Source organism: Muscardinus avellanarius, assembly GCF_963383645.1.
Source record: "Muscardinus avellanarius genome assembly, chromosome: 5".
Taxonomy (NCBI): domain Eukaryota; kingdom Metazoa; phylum Chordata; class Mammalia; order Rodentia; family Gliridae; genus Muscardinus; species Muscardinus avellanarius.
In genome coordinates, this window is record NC_137790.1 from 90156336 (window position 1) to 90175729 (window position 19394).

The 19394-nt window shown below is 44.8% G+C and overlaps 1 protein-coding gene across 4 annotated transcripts in view; it reads left to right on the forward strand.

Annotated features, from left to right (window-relative positions):
* Positions 1-19394, forward strand: part of KLHL6 (kelch like family member 6) — a gene marked incomplete at both ends in the record, with an annotated part of 65584 nt that overhangs the window by 33321 nt on the left and 12869 nt on the right. For 2 of the 4 annotated variants that reach the window (XM_080695470.1, XM_080695472.1), the window contains one exon: positions 18932-19381. In XM_080695470.1, coding sequence (XP_080551596.1) covers positions 18932-19381 — 450 coding nt within the window. Of the gene's footprint in view, positions 1-18931; positions 19386-19394 lie in introns of all 4 variants that reach the window. The other 2 variants (XM_080695469.1, XM_080695471.1) reach the window with 2 other exon arrangements.

Here is a 19394-nt window from a genome sequence, read left to right on the forward strand (position 1 = left end):
AATGTGGTTTATAATATTTTTTTGGTGGTACTGGGGGTGGAACCCAGGGGCAGCCACCATGGAGCTCAGAGAGAGACATGGGGCAGGTCCTTCCCTACATCCCCCAGAGGGAGCCTGCCTCCAGATTTTGATTGTGCACTGATCTCCAGAAAATAAATTTCAAAAAAAAATTTTTTTTTGCAGGTCTGGGGATGGAACCTGGGGCATTTGACCTCGGAGCTACACCCCCTGCCCTATTTTTATTCTTTATTTTGAAACAGGGTCTCACTAAGTTGCGGAGGGCCTCACTAAGTATCTGAGGCTGCCCACGAACCACGGGCCTCTGGTCTCAGGCTCCGGAATGCTGGGATTACAAGCATGCATCACCATGCCCGGCTAAATTTCTGATTTTCTAAGCTGCTAAATTTGTGTTAATTTGTTGTGGTAGCCCTAGAAATCTGAAACTTTAAAAGGCAAGAGCTAAAAGCCTTAGAAGAGCAGTTTCTTGTTTCCATTTCCTCCTTCAGCCCACTCTTCTGGAACAATTGATTTCACTTGTTTCAAATAGTTCTCCTTTTATTTACCTCCATGTTTCTAAATGATTTGTGAGCCCGGCCACCCCTGGATACCTCCATTTCAGAGAGCTTTCTTTCCCTTGGCCCCTGCTCTCTTCTGAGCTGGTGGCTCTCGAGGCCAGTTTGCACAGACGTTACGCCAGCTCTTTTCTTTGCTGTCATCCAAGGAGCTTCTTTTGTCTTGTTTCTATGTGATTTTCCCTTCTTGGGTCCCATGTACAGTGGACTGAAAATTTGTGCCCCCTAAATTCATATGTTAGAATTCTAGCTCCCAGTGTGCTGGTGTGTGCCTGGCGTGGTGGCGCACGCCTGTCATCCTAGCGCTTGGGAGGCTGAGACAGGAGGATCGAGGCCAGTGCAGACCTTCAGCAACTAAGCCAATGTGCTGGTGTGGGAGAAGGGGCCCTTGGGAGGTGATGAGGTGAGGAGATGGACCCCTCATCCATGAGGTTAGTGCCCTTAGGAAAGAGACTCCAGAGAGTTCCCTCACCTTTTTTCTACCATGTGAAGATTTTTTTTAAAAGTCAACAATCTTCAACCTGGAGCATGACTTTCACCAAACCTGACCGTGCAGGCACCCGACGTCCAGCCTTCAGAACTGTGGGAAGTAGATTTCTGCTGTGTACGAGTCATTCAGTCTATGGTATTTTGTTGTAGCACTCTGAACTAAACCATGATATCTTCTTTCTTGTATCATCCTTCATTCTAATCGATCATGACCTCTAATAGCTTACTATGGAAGAGTATATGGGAAATGAATTTGTCTCCAAAAATGTTTTTCTTCTACCTTCTTACTTGATTGATAGTTTCAGTATAAAATGCAAGGTTGAAAATAATTTTATTTTGACATTTTAAGGTTATTGTTCCATATTATCTATTAAATATTTTATAAGAATTGCTCTTATTTGACACATGACAGTTTATCTCATCTATATTGTATTATAATCATTTTTCATGTCAGCAGATGCATTTCTACAACAGCAGTCATAATAGCCAGGGGTCTTTTCTCATTCATTGGATTGGATATGATGGGTTTTTTTCAATTTGAAGGCTCATATTTTTCAATTCTGAAAAGTTTTCTTCTATAAGCTCTTTTATACCTTCTACTGTTTTATCTAGTCTCTCCTCTAAAGCTATTATTAAGTGTTGGACCTTTTGAATTTAATTTTAGTTTTTTTTTGCCTTCTCTTATTAAACATTTCTATCCTTTTTTCCTATTGTGTAGATAATTTTCTCAATTTTATTTTTCAACTCTTCTGTGAACTGTTAATTTCTGCCATCATATCCTTAGTTTGAGTCCTTGCTATTTATTTTAGGAGTCCCTACATTTATACATGATATATATTATATATAATATATATTATATATAATATATATAATTATATATTATATATTATATAATATATTATATAAGGCTATTATAATCTATTTAAAGTTTTTGTCTACATTTTCATTCTTCCATTTCCTTTATTCTGCTTGTTGTATCTTGTGGGTGTATCAGTTTCCCAGGGTTGCCATAATAAGTTACCATAAACTGGGTAGATTAAAACAATGGAAATTTATTCTCTTGGAGTTTTGAAGGCCAGAAGTGCAGAGTCAAGATGTTTTCAAGGACTTAACTCCCCTGGATGGAGTGTCCTTAGCATTCTTTTACTCCTGGACGTGCAGCTCCAGTCTCTGCAGCCGTGGTCACCCTGTCCCCTCTTGTCTATGTCTTCCCCTCCATGTGTCTGTGTTTTGTAAAGGTTCAACTAGTTCATTTAGGGACCATTTTCTGGAAGAGCTCCTCCTCTAAGCTCTATACCTTGATCATGCCTTGTGCCATATGAAATAATGTTCACTCTTTTTGCCGTACAAGTTAATATTTACAGATCCTGGAGATTATGACACAGACATCTTTTGGGGGCTCACTGCTCAACCCACCCAGAAGTTTTCTTCAAATACGGTGCTAATATTTGTACATGGAATACGGCTGGAGGCTGGTGGGCTGGAGAGTCTCACCAGGGCTATCACTGGGGATCCCCAATGTCAGTATCTTTGGGCCTCTCTATTCGTGTATATGTGTGCGTGCACGCAATCTCTACTTAACCTCTTTATTTTCAGTGTGATGTCTGAATTGTGACTCCCTCAGTTTCAGGTGTCTGGAGTCTAGAACCGCTTTGATCTGGTTTCTTCAGAGAATAAATCTTTTTCTCGTGAGAATGAGAAGGACAGAAGGCATAAATTTTAATTTAAAATTTGTTTGTGATACTGAGATTGAAACCAGGGATGTCCTGTGAGCTACACTTCTAGCCCTATTTTATTTTTTATTTTGAAATAGGGTTGCTAAATTGCAGAGGGCCTCACTAAGGTGCTGCACCTGGCCTTGAACCTGCAATCCTCCTGTCTCAGCCTCCCAAGTACTACAGTTACAATAATGTGCCCTGCTGGCATAAGGACTTCTTCAAGAAGCTCCCCATTATCAGCCCCACCCACCCTTGCCTTCCTTTTCCCACATGACCTTAATATTCCTGGTCTTTTGATTTCTGAGGGGCAAGCATGTCTCTCTTTAGTCACTTGGTCTGACCTTTCTCTCTGCAAAGTCATTCTCCAGTCTCTGTGTTCTGTGGTTTAGGGTTACTGATGACTCTTGGTTTCATTGAGGATGGCGTTTATATTTTTGTTTTTTGTTCTCCTTTCAGTTTTGGGTGATTTTTCAATAGAGCTATAAAAACTATTTGGATATTAAAGGCTATAATCTTTTGTAATGCATTTTGAAAATATTTTCTACTGGTCATTTGACTTATAATTTTAAATTATGAGTCAAAATGTATTTATTTGACCCATAATTTTTAGTTATAGCTTTTTCACTTATAATTTTTTTGTGTGGTACTGAGGATGGAACCCAGGGGCTTTCTACCTCTGGGCTACACTCCCAGACTGATTTTATATTTTTATTTGGAAACAGGGTCTCACTAAGTTGCTGAGGCTGGCTTCAAACCTTGTGTAAACCTCCTGTCTCAGCCTCCCAAGTACTGGGATTACAAGCATGCACCACTACGCCCGGCTGACTCATAATTTTTAACTATAGCTTTTTTTTTAATGTACAAAAGTATTTAGGTCTATTATTCATTTCCTTAATGGTCTTTACCCTTGGTGTGCATTTTTAGAAAGGCCTTCCATTGCTTATTAATATACTGATCCACTTATAATTTCTTTTAGTTTTATTATATTTACAGTTTGATAGTTAAATCCTTAGTGTATCTGGAATCATTTTTGCATGAATATTCTCTCCTCCCTCACTGCTCTGCCATCCTCCTGCTCCTCTTCTTTTCCTTCTCTTCCTTTTTCTCCCACCTCCTCTAAGTAACGAGCTTCAATAGAGAGGTTGGTTTTGAGGAGAGAGCAGACACAGGATAGAGATGGGACAAGCTCTGTTCATTGTCGATTCATCTACTCTGGTAATCCTTAACCTCAAAATTTCTAAATCTCTTTCACTTTCTAGGCAAAAGATAGTAAATTTCTCCCTGAGGCTGCTTTGTTTCAATTTTCTTATGAATGTTAATGCTTATGAAATCGAGAGAAACTTGCTGTGAACTTCTGGATATCTGTTTAACCTATTGATTCCCATGGTCTCTGGACGACTTGCTGTGAAGTTTTGAACATAGAAAACTGGGACTGTTTTCATGCTTGAAGACACCACAGGGACAGAAATTCACAGGTTATTGAAATAATTTTGTGGTATTTAAAAATGTTTCTTTTGATTAGGTAAAACATACCCACATTCCAAAATCAGGAGCCCAGAAGGGAAAACAATGACGGTTTACCATCCTCACTGTTAGCAATGTCTGGGTGTTCTTATTCTATGCAGGGCAAGTTGATTTGTGCATATCTCACTGCACTCATTGCCCTCTGTTAAAACAGAAATGCTGGCCTACTATATACAGTATTTTTCCTTGCATTCTTTTAGTTTCACAGTATATTTTTGTATTTTGTTACAGGTCAGTATGTGAAGAGCTGTGTTGTTTATTTCAGTGGCCATAAAATATTGTTAGAGACTTCTGAGGCATGAAATGTTATCTCTAATGGTCTCATATAAGGCAGATGGGATAGAGTGGAAAGGATGTGGGCATTGGAGTCAGGCAGATCCGGGTTTAAACCCCAGCCTAGTCATTTATTTGCTGTGTGGCTGCAGACAAGTTACTTAAGTTTTCTGAGTCGCAGTTTTCTCATTTGTCAAATTAGGATAATAATACAGTCTACTCTGTGTGTGTGTGTGTGTGTGTGTGTGTGTGTGTGTGTGTTTGTGTGTGTGTGTGTTGCTGGAGATTGAGCCCAGGGGCATTCTACCTCTAAGCTATACCCCCAGTCCGATTTTATTTTTTTATTTTGAAACAGGGTCTTGCTAAGTTCATGAGAGTCTCACAACTTGCTGAGGCTGTCCTTGGACCTGCAATTCTCTAGCCTTCCAAGTGCTGGGATTACAAGCATGCACCACCATGCCTGGCTTACAGGATAAACTGGGTTGACATTGAGCTATGAGAACATTTTCCTAAGCATTATAAAAGACAATGCTTAAGGCTGGTTTTAAAAAATCATGTCCACATGGTAAATACAATATTAGAACAATGAAGTAGAGAAGTGTTTTAATTAACTCAGAGCTATATAGGTAAAGGGTGCCAGAGCTGGAATTTTTCTTGTCTACAGAAACTTATTCTACCTTTATGGAACTGAAATCAACAGACATCAGATGATCTCAAGTTCCCAATCCACCTGGTAGTAATGATTTCTTAATCTTCACACCACTGATGTGACTTAGTGGCTTCTCCCATTTTCTTCCTCTCTTTTCAGTCTTCTCTTAGTTTCTCTTGTTACCCACCAATTGCTTCTTCCCTGGAGTTTCCCAGTCCTGAAAGGAACAATTCATTGACCAAACCAGTCACCCCTGCTGCCGTTTGGGAAGAGCGTTTCACACACACCAGCCAATGTCATGATCTGCTGGCCAGTTTCTAGACTGGTGACCCAGACCAAACAGCTATGGCATGGCGTGGGACCGTTTCTGCTAGGAGAAAACTTTGGCGTGGCAGGTACTGACTGATCTGCCCACTAGAGGAATTTTGCAGTAACCTGGCCATGATTTATTGGCCACTCATGAGGATAAACAGATTTTTCTCCAAGTAGCTTTTGAAAAGGTAAAGATAAAAGATGTATCTATAAGTAAGGAAAGGCCCAAGGGACCTGTTCTATGCGAGATGGGGTCTCTAGATGAGTGTCACTCAGCAGAGGCTCCTAAACAACCCCCCCCCCCCGCCGCTTTAATCATACCTCTAGGCTCCCGAGTTCTGGGACGCGGCCAGCCAGAAAACACAGAGGTGGAACAACGACTGAGGACTTGGCAAGACTTCTCAGTCTTGGACAATTCATCATGTTGTTACTTTTACTTTTACTCATTAACTTTTCATTTTATTATTAAAAATCCATGAAAGAACAGGGTGCTTATCTGCAGGGCAGTAAGAAAATGAGAGGTCAGGGAAGCTGTACTTCACCTGCATTTAGTCCTGGAACAGAGAGATTCTTATTCTACAGAGCAGTTGGTTAGAAGCAGCAGCTCAGGAGGAAACAAAAACAAAATGCTAGGTGGTTCCCTGCGGCTGGTGTGAGCAAGGAGAGGGGAGTGCGGTCCTCTGGCCTGGCCCGAGGCAGCCGTGCCTGTGGTACCTTCACGGTACCCCCGGGGCAGTGATGTAACTTTGTCCATGGTGGCCGTTTGAGGACACTTGGGTAATGATCCCAGCATTGCTTATTTTTTATTATTGTATTTTTTGCTTATGAATGACAGAATGAATGCTCACAAGACCTGTGTGGCCAACCTGATTGCCCCGCTGGTCCCTGGAGCATAGTAGACACTCTGTAAATATTGGCTGGACAAGTGAAGGTTAAAGGTGTGAGTAAGGGCAGGAACCAGCGTGTTGCTCTTGCTTATTACTAGGGAGTATGAGGACGTCCTCAGAAACTGCTCAAGACTCCAACAAACATCGCTTGGCCTGCCTCTTAGAATGTCATGGCTTAGTATGGAAGCAAGCATTCCACAGGTCACCCATAACCGCTTCATTTTAATGTGCCTACTAGCTGCCGGGCACCTAGTACAATATAGGTCCCATTCCTAGCATGCACAGGTGAACTTCTGTTGTCATTGACAGGGACTCACAAATTACATCCACTCAGCACCGAGTGGCCAGTCACTCTAGGCAGAAAAGTCAGCTTGACTATTTCTTTACTGTCATCTAGATAAAGCCAACCTGTTGCCTGCCTGCTGCACCCCTCCCATCATACCTTTGGTCAATCGCCATGGCCCTGTGGCTAATGAGTGCTAAGAAATCAGGGTTAGTCTGCTGGGTTCCCATGACAACGGCAGCTGCCTTTTCCAGGGCCATCATTAAGTGGTGATCTCACTAAAATGAGATCATCACTTAAAATGAGATAGGTAGCTGGGCGTGGTGGCACACGCTTGTAATCCCCGTACTTGGAAGGCGGAGACAGGAGGATCGCGCTGGTTCGAAGCCAGCCTCATTGGGTTAAGATACCCTGTTTCCAAATAAAAAATATAAAAATAGGTCTGGGAGTGTAGCCCAGAGGTAGAAGGGCTTCCAGGATCCCCAGTACCACCAAAAAAAAAAAAAAAAAGGTATTTTTAACCCCAGCTTATAGACGAAGGACATAAGATTCAGTGCTGTTAAGCAAGTTCTTCAGGCTTCCCAGAGAGAAAAATAGAGCCGGGTCTAACTCCTATCTGCCTGCATAGATCAGAGAACAGAATTCTCCACCAACCGTACTGTGTCTATCACTTGGAGCTGAGCCTGAAAGCAGCTTGACCCTCAGGCAGTGGGGCCTCCAAGGAGGGCATCTTCACCGAGGCTGCCTGCTGGAAAGTTCTGAAAACCAACAGTCCTCCGTGGGAGGGTTGGGGGGTCAGGACTGGCACAGCTGCCACCCCTCTGGCCAACACCCTCTGGGGTACCCTGGATGCTCCGGCCTGCCAGGTATCCCACAGTGAGGGACACATGGCATCTCTGGCATCTCTACATCTCTCAGTGATTGGCCTCAACTCTTAAAAAAAATTAGGAGCCAGTGTGGTGGCCCACGCCTGTAATCCCAGTACTTACTGGGAGGCTGAGACAGGTGGGTCACAGGTTTGAGGACAGCCTCAGCAACCTAGTGAGATTCTCAGCATCTTAGCAAGAACCTATTTCGGAACAAAAATGAAAAAAGGGTTGGGATTGTAGTGTGGAGGTAGATGCCTCTGGGATCAATCCCTAGTACCTCAAAGGAAAAAAAAAAGGTTAGGTATATATACAACCATGCAACCACCATGTGGATCAGAGTTAGAACACTCCTGGCATCTCTCCCTGCACCCTCCCCCCCCCCCCAGGCAGTTAAGACCCAGAATAACTACTGTGCTAGCATCAGTCACCGGGGCTCACTTTTTTTTTTTTTTTTTTTTTTTTTTTTTTTTTGGTACTGGGGAATACCCAGGGGCATTCTACCTCCGAGCTACACCCTCAGCCCAACTTTTTGTCCTTTATTTTGAAACAGGGCCTCACTGAGTTGCAAAGAGCCTCTGTAAGTAGCTGAGGCTGTCCACAAATCACAATCCTTCTGTCTAAGTCTCCCAATGCTGGGATTACAAGCATGCATCACCACACCTGGCACCACATGTCACTTTTGCCTGTTTTTAAATTTTATTTTCTTCTTTGTGAGTTCTGACTAGCATGCAGGGCCTAAATCTTAGGCTATAAACTCAAGTGCGCAAAATATGTGTGATTTAGACTATTGTTTTTTAACCATTGAACTTAATCTCTGTCCTGAGCTCCCCATTATAGCAATGGCAGAAAACACAGTCCACTTATGACACCTCGCTTTAGGATGGTCTAATCAATTGAGCACTAGGGTTGCTCTGTAGTCCTGGGGTGTTCACACAGTTGCAGGGCACTGTGGAAAGCAGCGCCTGGCCCAGGCTTGCAGGGGTCACCTGCATCACTAGTCCGTGCTGGCACCCGCTGGAGAGCCCTGGTCACTCTCCTGGTCTTTAGCTCCGTCCCCAGCTCTCTGCTTCTGGCCATTGTTCTTGTAGGCCAGTGCATTCTCTTTATTCTCTTTGTCCTGTTGGCAAGGCTTCTTCAAGCCTGCCAGTCCTTTTTGCTACCCCTGCACCACCCTCAGGCTCCCAAGACTCTCACCCTCTCTCCTGTGCCAGTGTGGAACTACAGGGAGCAGGAGTCACTGCCACGGGCCTTTTGTCCAGGAACAATGTCCAGCAGTTCTGCTGCTTTTACTTCCTTCCTCCTTCTTTCCTCTTTTCTTCCTTCCTTTCCTTTTCCTTTTCCTTTTTTTAAATTTGGTACTGGGGTGGAACCCAGGGGCTTTTCTACCTCCAGGCTATACTCCCAGACCTATCTTATACTTTATTTGGAAACAGGGTCTCACTAAGTTGCTGAGAGCCTCACTAAGTAGCTGAGGCTGGCTTCGAACCTGTGCGATCCTCTTGTCTCAGTCTCCCAAGTACTGGGATTACAAGTGTGTGCCACCATGCTTGGCCTTTCTTTCTTTCTCTCTTTCTTTCTTTCTTTCTCTCTTTCTTTCTTTCTCTCTTTCTTTCTTTCTTTCTTTCTTTCTTTCTTTCTTTCTTTCTTTTTCTGTGCATGGTGCTGGGAATGGAATCCAAGGGCATTCTACCTTTGAGCTATACTCCCAGCCCTATTTTATTATTGTATTTGGAAATGGTCTTGGTAAGTTGCAAAGGACCTTACTAAGTTGCTGAGGCTGGCCAAAAATCTGCAGTCCTTCTGTTTCGGCCTCCCAAGTACTGGGATTACAAGTGTGCACCACCACGCCTGGATCCGCTGCTTTTCTGATTGCATCTCAGCAATCCAGGCACACATTCTTTTGTTCCCAAATCCACAACCTGCAAGGGGCTTTTTAGCATAGTTCTTCTGGAGTTTTGTTCTGAGAATTGGGGGGAACAGGGCATAATCTCAGTGGCCCATACCTGTTCTGTTGTTAGCCTCTCTCTGTCTCCACTCAGAGCAAGGTAGTTCATGAGAAGCTGTGAGGAGGGAAATAAAGATAAAGATGAAAACTATCACTATAGATCATAGTTATGTGTCAGTGAATCTTAGTCTCTTACATGATCTCATGTGTGTGTGTGTGTGTGTGTGTGTGTGTGTGTGTGTGTTGCTGGGGATTGAACCCAGAAGCATTCTACCTCTGAGCTATACTCCCAGCCCCATTTTATTCTTTTATTTTGAAACAGGGTCTCACTAAGTTGTAGAGGGACTAAGTTGCTGAGGCTGGCCTCAAACCTGCGGTCTTCCTGTCTCGGCCTCCCAAGTACTGAGATTACAGTTATGTGCTGTATGGTCTCCTCTGGTGTTGACAGTGTCTCTGTGAGTGAGCAGGCCAAGTCATACCCTCACAGTGAGCCTGCAGATAAGCTTTGTTCTCAGCACTTTCCTAGTGAGGAAACTGTAGGTGGTGGAGCTCTGACCTGGGGTCTAAAGCCAGAACTTCTGACTCTGTTGTCTGCTTCTAACCACCATCCCTGAAGCCTCTAAAACAAGGATTCCATGCCGGGCGTGGTGGCACATGCTTGTAACCCCAGCATTCGGGAGGCTGAGACAGGAGGATCGTGGTTTGAGGGCAGTCTCAGCTACTTAGTGAGGCCCTCTGTAACTTAGTGAGACCCTGTTTCAAAATAAAGAATACAAAATAGGACAGGAGGTATAGCTCAGAGGTCAAATGTCCCTGGGTTCCATCTCCACAACCATGAAAAATAAATAAAATAAAATAAAATAAAATAAAACAAGGATTCCCAATGAGCTTCCAACTCACTGGGCAATCCCAAGGAGACTTTGAGGCAGGAAGGAGGGGCATTGAATTAGACCTCACAGAATGGGCAAGGTGTCAAGAAGTGGCAGCAAGGTTGGGGGAAAGTCCTCCAGGCAGAGAACTTGTGACACTTACGGTTTCGGCTTTCTCCAGCCCCACCCCACCTCTTGAGCTCTCTGCATTTATGGACTTGCTTTCTGAGCACTCGGCTTCTGCTTAGATTCCTGCTTCTGTGTCACACATATGCATGCACACACGTGCACACACATGTATGCACAAGCATGCACACACATACACACACACACACACACACACACACACACACACACCCTTTATTTAACCTTAACAATAGCATTTTGCCCTTACCTCACCTTGCCCCCAGGAGGAGTCACTGAGTCCCTCCTTGGCCACTCGCTCCTTGAATGTATGACCTTAAAGGTGTCCCCTGCTGTGTATCGCAACCACCTCTATCTCCACTGGAAACTTGAGGGCCATTTGTTGTCTGAATTTTGGCCAATTTCACTGCATCCTTGGTCCCTTCCCTCTAACTCCTCTGCTAAGGCCAGCCCACTACAGGTGCCCCCATCTCCACACCTGTCTCACCTTGGTGAGTGGGTCTTTTGCACGTCTAACCTCCTTCCTTTCCTGACCTCTCCATGACCTCCAGGCACCAGCAGATCTCTCAGCTAAGGCTGGAGAAAGGACTGAAAGGAGGGAGCCGAGAGTAGAGCCTGCCCATCCTGGGGGCTGGGGATGTCTTCCCACAGGACTGACCTGGCGCATCACTTGGGAGGGGGAACAGAGGTAAGGAAGGAAGACTAGGACCAGTGGTAGTCTTTAATCTTTGAGTAGGGCGACCCCTTTTATGCACCAATACAGAACTCACAGGGGAACTTTAGTTTCAGTATCTATTGTTTGAGTAAAAAAAGCAGTGTCAAATATTTTATAACACACTTAGAAACACTCTGATATAAATTTGAATTTTTCAATCACATCAATTTATCTTTCACACACTCTGAACATAAGATCTGTTGAAGGTGAACACAAGAATTCCAATGTCTTTATAGACCAAGACCACTTAGGCTTATGGTTGATGGAATTGCTAATTTGGACTAAAATTAGACTTCAGTTACTGTGGAGTGGATTTGCCGGAGCCTCGAAGGAGACGTGGGGTCATCTGGGTGAAGTCCCTGAGGACCCCGATCGTGCAGAATACAAAGGGGAAGAGAGGAGGGCTGGTGGGGATGAGGAGCAGGCAGCGCCTCCCCTTTATTAAAACACATTAATGGGACTCAGTGTGATATTTTTATATGGGACACACTGATCAAATCCAGCCCCCTTTTCCCATCCCCTCCAGATCTCTAGTAATTTTTTTTTTTTTTTACTTCTAGGTTTACATTTTAATTTCCACATATGAGAGAGAACATGAGATACTTATCTTCCTGTGTTTGGGTTCTTTGATTTCACATATGTCCTTCAGTTCCATCCTTCTTCCTGAAAATGACAGGATTTCTCTCTTCTTTGAGACTTAATAATACACCATTGTGTATGCATATCGTGTTTTCTTTATTCATCTGTTGATGGACACCTAGGACGGCTCCATATCCTAACTATGCCAAATAGTGCTGCAGTAAACACGAGCCTGCAGGTGTCTCTTAGGAATGCTGGTTCATTTCTCTTGCATGCATACCCAGATGTGGGATAGCTGGGTATACACCAAGAAAACAAAAATAGAAATAGGGATTTATATCAAACTAAGAAGCTTTTGCACAGCAAAGGAAACAACAGAGTGAAGAGAAACCTGCAGAATGCGAGAGAATAATCGCCAACTATTTACCTGTGCAGAATATATAAGAAACTATAAAAGCTCTAAACAAAGTAATTGGATTAAAAATGGGCTAATAAGCCAGGCGTGCTGGCACATGCTTGAAATCCCAGTATTTGGGAGGCTGAGACAGGAGGATTGCACAGGTTCTAAGTCAGCCTCAGCTACTTAGTGAGGCTCTGTTTCCAAATAAAATATAAAAAATACAAAATAGGTCTGGGAGTTGTAGTTCAGAGGTAGAAGGCCCCTTGGTTCCATTCCCAGGATCGGAAAAAAAAAGTTAATAATCTGAATAGACACTCCTCCAAACATGAAACACATGTGGCCCCTTTAAGGCAGAGCCTCCTCAGGGGAAGCGCAGTGGCCTCCTGCAGCGGCCTCCAGAGGGTTCTCTGAAGGTGTTTTGTTCTCCCTGCCAGTCAGGGGCAGGCTGCAACCTTTTGCTCACGTGTCCCCCAAACAGGAAGCTGGCCAGCTGTTGACATTCTCTGCCATCTCTCATCTCTACCAAACAAGTTTATGTGTCATGGGGACAGGCCGAGACAGAAAATCTACACTAAGGTCTTTAATAATCTTGAATGTGGTAAAGAAAAAAATGTATTAAAAAATCAATTCCTTGTTCCCATGATCTCCCTGCACTGCAGCAGCTTCCCCAGCCCTGGGTCAGCATCCCAGGGTCCTGAGACACACCTCGCTCTCAACAGCGTTTGGCCGCACATACTTGGGGCCTTAGCCTCCGGGGACGCCCTCTTCACATGCTCTTAGCAGTTTGTTAGCTCAACAGTGCAAGTTACAATGGCAGCGTGGCGTGAGCCAGCAGAGCAGAGGCTTTGAGAGCCTGCCTGCCAGCGGGCGGCCTTGGCCACGCTCTTCACCCTGAGCTCTCCTTCCTCCTCTGTACAAATGGCAATACTCGCACTTTCGTCTTTTACTTTTAATGAAACATACTTGTTTAAAAAAAAAAAAAGAAAAAGAAAACTAGCCAGGTGCATTGGCACATACCTATAATCTCAGTTCTTGAGAGGCTGTGACAGGAGGGTTGCAGGTTCAAGGCCAGCCTCAGCAACTTAGTGAGATTCTTAGCAACGTAGAGAGACCCTGTTACAAAATGAATAAAGGTCGGGGGTATAGCTTAGAGGAAGGATGCTTCTGGGTTCAATTCCTAGTACCCAAATAAATAAGTTTAGTTTGTTAAATAAAATAACAGATGCAAAAGTGCGTACCACAGAGCTTACGACATACTGGGTGTGTGGTTAAGTATTCCTGTCTTCTACCCTCTTTCTATTGTTTCTCCTCCTTTGTTAGACTCTGGGCCAGATGCTCCTGGAAATAAAATCACAATCCTGACCTTGAGCCTGCCTTGAGATGCTGGTCTTGACTGGCCCAACAAGCAGGAAAGTTGCAGGTGCCAACACCAAGGGGCAAAGGAGTTGCCAAACCGACGGGGGAGAGAGGAACCCCTCTCCTGTGGGGAGCTGGAGGAACTCTCAGGGAAGAAGTGGGGGAAAAGACTGCACGGATAGGTAGATTTTCTCTACTTCTTTTCAGGTCCCTGTTATCCTCTTCATTTCTGGGTTAATGATTGACCCAGAATTGAAAATGTCTAGAGGTGGGAAGGCCCCGAGCCCAGCCTGACCAGGACTTGGCTCCGTTTCTCTCTGGTTCTCTTGACCTGGCTCTCCCTCTTGCGTTGGCTTTGTCCTCAGGTGGAGGACACCAGGGCATAACTCAGTGGCCCCTGTGACTTAGATCCCAGAAAAATGCTACATGTACAAACAAAGGTTTGCATATCCTTACAGGGGCTCCCAGACTCTGTGGGCCCTCCAGATCTAATTACTGTGAGTGAACAAAACAGCTCTTTGTAGCTCTACTGATGGCCATGGTATTCACTTCTGTCTTGAGTAAACTTAGAGAGGACTTTGCTGTTGAAAAATGGAGTGAGAGCCAGGCGTGGTGGTGCACGCTTGTAATCCCAGCATTCCAGATTCTGAGACAGGAGGATAGCGGTTTGCCGACAGCCTCAGCTAGTGAGGCCCTTTTGCAACTCAGTGAGACCTTGTTTCAAAATAAAGAATAAAAAATCAGGCTGGGGGTGTAGCTCAGAGGTAGAATGCCCCTGGGTTCCATCCTCAGCACTGCAATTTAAAAAAATAAAAAATAAAAAAAGGAAAAGAAGAAAAGAAAAAAGAAAAATGGAGTGAGCCACTGGAAGTGGTGGTGCTATAATCCCAGTACTTGGGAGGCTGAGACAGGAGGATTGTACGTTCAAGGACAGCCTCAGCAACCTAGTGAGAGTCTGTTTCAAAATTAAAAAATAGGGCTAGGGGTATAGCTTGGAGGTAGAATGCCCCTGGGTACTGAGAGAGAAAGAGAGAGAGAGAGAGAGAGAGAGAGAGAGAGAGAGAGAGAGAGAGAGAGAAAGGAAGGAAGAAAGAAAGGAAAAAAGAAAGAAAGAAAAAGGAAAGACGGGGGTGAGCTATTCTGAGTTCTTCCTAAAAAAGTCTGCCTCTGGAATCAAATTGTCTGGGTGAGAAATGTGGCTTGGTTTGTTTGCCTATTTGCTTGTTTGCTTGTTTGTTTGTTTTTGTGCTGGGGATGAAACCTAGGGGAATTTTATTTCAAACTACATCCCTAGCTCTATTTTATTTTATTTTTATTGGGAAATAAATCTCCCAAAGTGGCTGAGACCCTCACCAAGCTGTGGAGGCTGGCTTCGAACCTGTGATCTGCCTGCCTCTGTCTCTCAAGCCCTGAGATTACAGATGTGCACCACCACGCCTGGCTTTTAACAGGTTAATGGCAGAAGATGCCTTGAGAAGGCGAGGAGGCGAGCTGAGCATTGAGAGGCACAACAGAGCGCTTAAGGGAGGTTTGGTGGCCAGACGGGCTGTATGAGGGAGGGGCCTGGTGAGGGCTGACAGCCAGCTTGAGGGGAGGAGCAGGACTGTCTTTAGTCTCAGGCGGTGGACTCACTGGACTGGCACCAAGCATTGGTCCTAGTTGTAATTTTGAACTCTTTGTGTGGTTATTTGATGAGTGTCTGCCTGCCCCCTGGCCTGGCCGCTCTCAGCACCATCCCCTGCTCACCCCTGTGCCCCAGTCCAATGTAATAGATGCTTAATATGTGTGGGGCTATCGGATGAGTGGCTGAATGGTTTCTGAATGGGGAGAGACAAGCTTGGGTTAATGTTTATAATAAAAGTGAGCTTCCCCACTTGATTTGATTCTATGGTTTCCTTCTTTGTTTATCAATCGTCATCAGGCAGGGATAGAAGTTGGCATCTTCTTGGCCAGTCCTTCCTGTTCTGGGCAGGTTAGGTAACCCGAGCTCCCTGGTGAAGTGTACAAATGACACTGGGCATCTGCCAAGCTCTGGTCTCCCGCCCCCACAAACTGTCTGACATGTTGCTTTTAACTTCTGGTATCTTCTTTGTTCACGAGCCACCTTATCTACTTTAAAAAGCCAGTTTCTACGCACAATTGGAGATGGTACAAAAGAGCAAGCGCTGGAAAGTGCTTCTCCCTTTTCTGCTGAATCTAGCCACCCTTTCCCAGGCCACTGTCAGGTGTTAAATGGCCTCCCAGAGAGAGTCCAAGTATTTAGAAATATCTCTTTAACTTCACATCATCTTTTTCTCATGAAATGCTAGCATGGCGGGCATGGTCTTGCTGGGGGCTATAGGTTAAGCGAGTTTCCTTTAGGCCCCATCGACAGCTCTGTTAGGGCTCTGATGGAGTGTTTTAAGGGCTCAGCGTCACTTCGTCTCAGCTGTGTGTTTTTATTCTTTGAGAAATCTGCAAATAATTACACAGGTGTTGGACGGCTCAGTCTCAACCGTTTTCACAGTTGCTCAAGCGAGGAGCAGAGCTGTAGGCTGTTGGGGCCAGAGATGGGGTCCGAGGCAGAAGCCGGGCTTCCTCCAACTTTGTTTCGACTCCCAGGGCCATATTTTGGATTGGACCAGAGACTTGGGAATGTGTGACCCAAGATGAAGGCACACATCGAGGCTGGGCTGGAGTCCATGAGTCCACTCGGAGGCCAGTCCTGACACTCTCTCCCTCAGGCCCCACAGCCCCGTTTCCCACCCCATGTCCTGTCACCAGAGCCTCCTGCAGCTCACTGTGCCCTGCAGCAGGATGCCTCCTCAACCCAGCCTCCCTCCTCGCCCCTCCCCTCGGCCTCCCATTTCCCCTCCTACTACTATTGACCATCTCAAGCACACTGGGAACCTGACCCTATAACTAGGGCCCAGTGGGCAGGAGGGGAAATAGGAGATGGGACTTGTTAAAAGCCAGGCTCCAGAGAATGGCAAGTACAACCAACTGACAATGTATCTGTAAAATCGGTAGAAATAATGCGATGGGCACGGTGGGCTTTGCAATCTGCCAAGCGCCATCCAAGCACAAGGGACTCAGATTCTTATGAAGATGAGGATAAAAGTGGCACGCACCTGTAATCCCAGTGCTTGGGAAGAGGAGGATTACAGAGGATCCCAGGGTCCAGGCCAGCCTCAGCAGCTTGGTGAGAGCCTCTGCAATTTAGCAAGACCCTGTTTCAAAATAAAAGATAAAATAAGAGCCAGGTGTGGTGGTGTACCCCTATAATCTCAGTACTTGGGAGGCTGAAATAGGAGGATTGCATGTTTGAGGCCAGCCACAGCAATTTAGTGAATATCTCAACAACTTAGTGAGACCCTGCTTCAGAGTAAAAAATAAAATGGAGCTGGGAATATAGTTCAGAAGTAGAGCACCCCTGGGTTAAATCTCCCATACTATAAATAAATAAGGGTGGGGTGTGGCTTAGAGGTAGAATATCCCTGTGTGATCCTCCTATCTCAGCCTCCCAAGTACTGGGATTACAAGCGTGCGCCACCATGCCCAGCTCAGTATATATTTTTTAAAAATAATCTTCCTCCTCTTCCTCCTCCTTCTTCTCCTCCTCCCCCTTTTTTCTCCTCCTCCTCCTCCTCCTCCTCCTCCTCCTCCTCCTCCTCCTCCTCCTCCTCCTCCTCCTCCTTCTTCTTCTTCTTCTTCTTCTTCTTCTTCTTCTTCTTCTTCTTCTTCTTCTTCTTCTTCTTCTTCTTCTTCTTCTTCCTGGGGATTGGACCCAGGAGCATTCTACCTCTGGGCTACACCCCCAGACTTTATTGTCATTATAAATATTTCTCTGATTTAATATTTCTTGTTACTTAAATCAAGGATCTGAATAAGATCCTAACTTTGCAGTAGGTTGATATGTCTCTTATCTTTAGGTTTGCCCTCCCCTCCCTTTTCTTTTCCCCTTTACAATATATTTGTTGAAGAAACTGAATAATATGTTGTGTGGAATTTCCTTCTGCCTGGACTTTGCTGCCTGTGTTTTAATGATGTCATTTAAGATGTTCTTCTTTCTCCCATATTTCCTGCATATTGCTGATTAAATCTAAAGGCTTGGGGTGGGGGTGTAGCTCCGTGATCGAGCATTTATCTAGTATGTGTGATGTCCTAGGCTTTATCCCCAGCACTGCAATAATTAAATAAGTAGATTTAAAAATAAATGTGGTGGCTTAATAAGATTCACTAATGGATTTTTTTGTGTGTGCTACTGGGAATTGAGCCCAGGGTTATTCTTCCTCTGAGCTATACTCCAGCCCTATTTTTATTTTGAAACATAGTCTTACTAAGTTAGAGAGGGCCTGGCTAAATTGCTGAGGCTGAACTTGGGCCTACAATCCTCCTGTCTCAGTCTCACAAGTACTGGGATTACAGGTATGTGCCACCACATCTGCCTCAGTGATAGATTTTTAAAACTCAATATATTGTTTTTCCAGAACTGGGGATTGAACCTCCTAGCTACACCCTCAATTTTATTTTTTTATTTTTATTTTAATTATTTTATTTTTTTGTAGTACTGGGGGTGGAACCCAGGGGCATTTTATTTTTTTTGTAGTACTGGGGGTGGAACCCAGGGGCATTCTACCTCTGAACTATAACCCCAGCCCTATTTTTTATTCTTCATTTTTTTTTTGGTGGTACTGGGGTTCCTGGAAGCCCTTTTACCTCCGGGCTACACTCCCAGACCTATTTTTACATTTTTATTTGGAAACAGGGTCTCCTAAGCCAGCGCGCGCGGCTGGCTTCGAACCTGCGCGATCCTCCTGTCTCTACCTCCCAAGCGCGGGGATTACAAGCGTGCGCCACCATGCCCGGCAATTCTTCATTTTTAAAACATGTTCTCACTGAGTTGCAAGGGACCTCACTTGAGGCTGTCTGTGAACCGCGATTCCCTCTGTCAGCCTCCTGAGTGCTGGGATTACAAGCATGTGCCACCATGCCCAGCTTTTATTATTTATTTTTGAAACAGGGTCTCACTATGTTGTGGAGGACTTCACTAAGTAGATGAGGCTGGCTGCAAATCTGAGATTCTCTTGTCTCAGCCTCCCAAGTACTGGGATTACAAGCGTGAGCCACCATGCCCGGCAAAACTCAACATGTTAAGAATAATTTTTACACCATTTTATACCCTCTTACCTGTTTTTAAAATAATTATAGAGATTTTGAATGCATGACTGTATCATTCACTTAACTATCCTACTATCGTTGGATGTTAGGTTGTTTCTAATTTTTTGCTTCTATACGCAACTCAATTGGTAGCAACCTGCAGCCCAGTCACTTTTTGTCCTGACTTGCTCTCCTTCTGTCCCGTCAGTTCCTTCGAATGGTGGATGCCTGCGCCAGCTTCCTCACAGAAGCCTTGAACCCAGAAAACTGTGTTGGGATACTGAGGCTGGCAGACACACACTCCTTGGATGGCCTAAAGAAGCAGGTGCAAAGTTACATCATTCAAAACTTTGTGCAGATTCTGAACTCTGAGGAGTTCCTTGAAGTCCCTGTGGACACTCTGTACCACATCTTGAAGAGTGATGACCTCTATGTGACTGAGGAGGCTCAGGTATTCGAGACTGTGATGAGCTGGGTCCGGCACAAACAGTCAGAACGACTCTGCCTGCTCCCCTGCGTCCTGGAGAACGTGCGCTTACCGCTTCTGGACCAGTGGTACTTCGTGGAGACAGTTGAAGCAGATCCTCTCATCAGGCAGTGCCCGGAGGTCTTCCCGCTGCTCCAGGAAGCCAGGATGTACCACCTTTCTGGCAATGAGGTGAGTAGGAGAT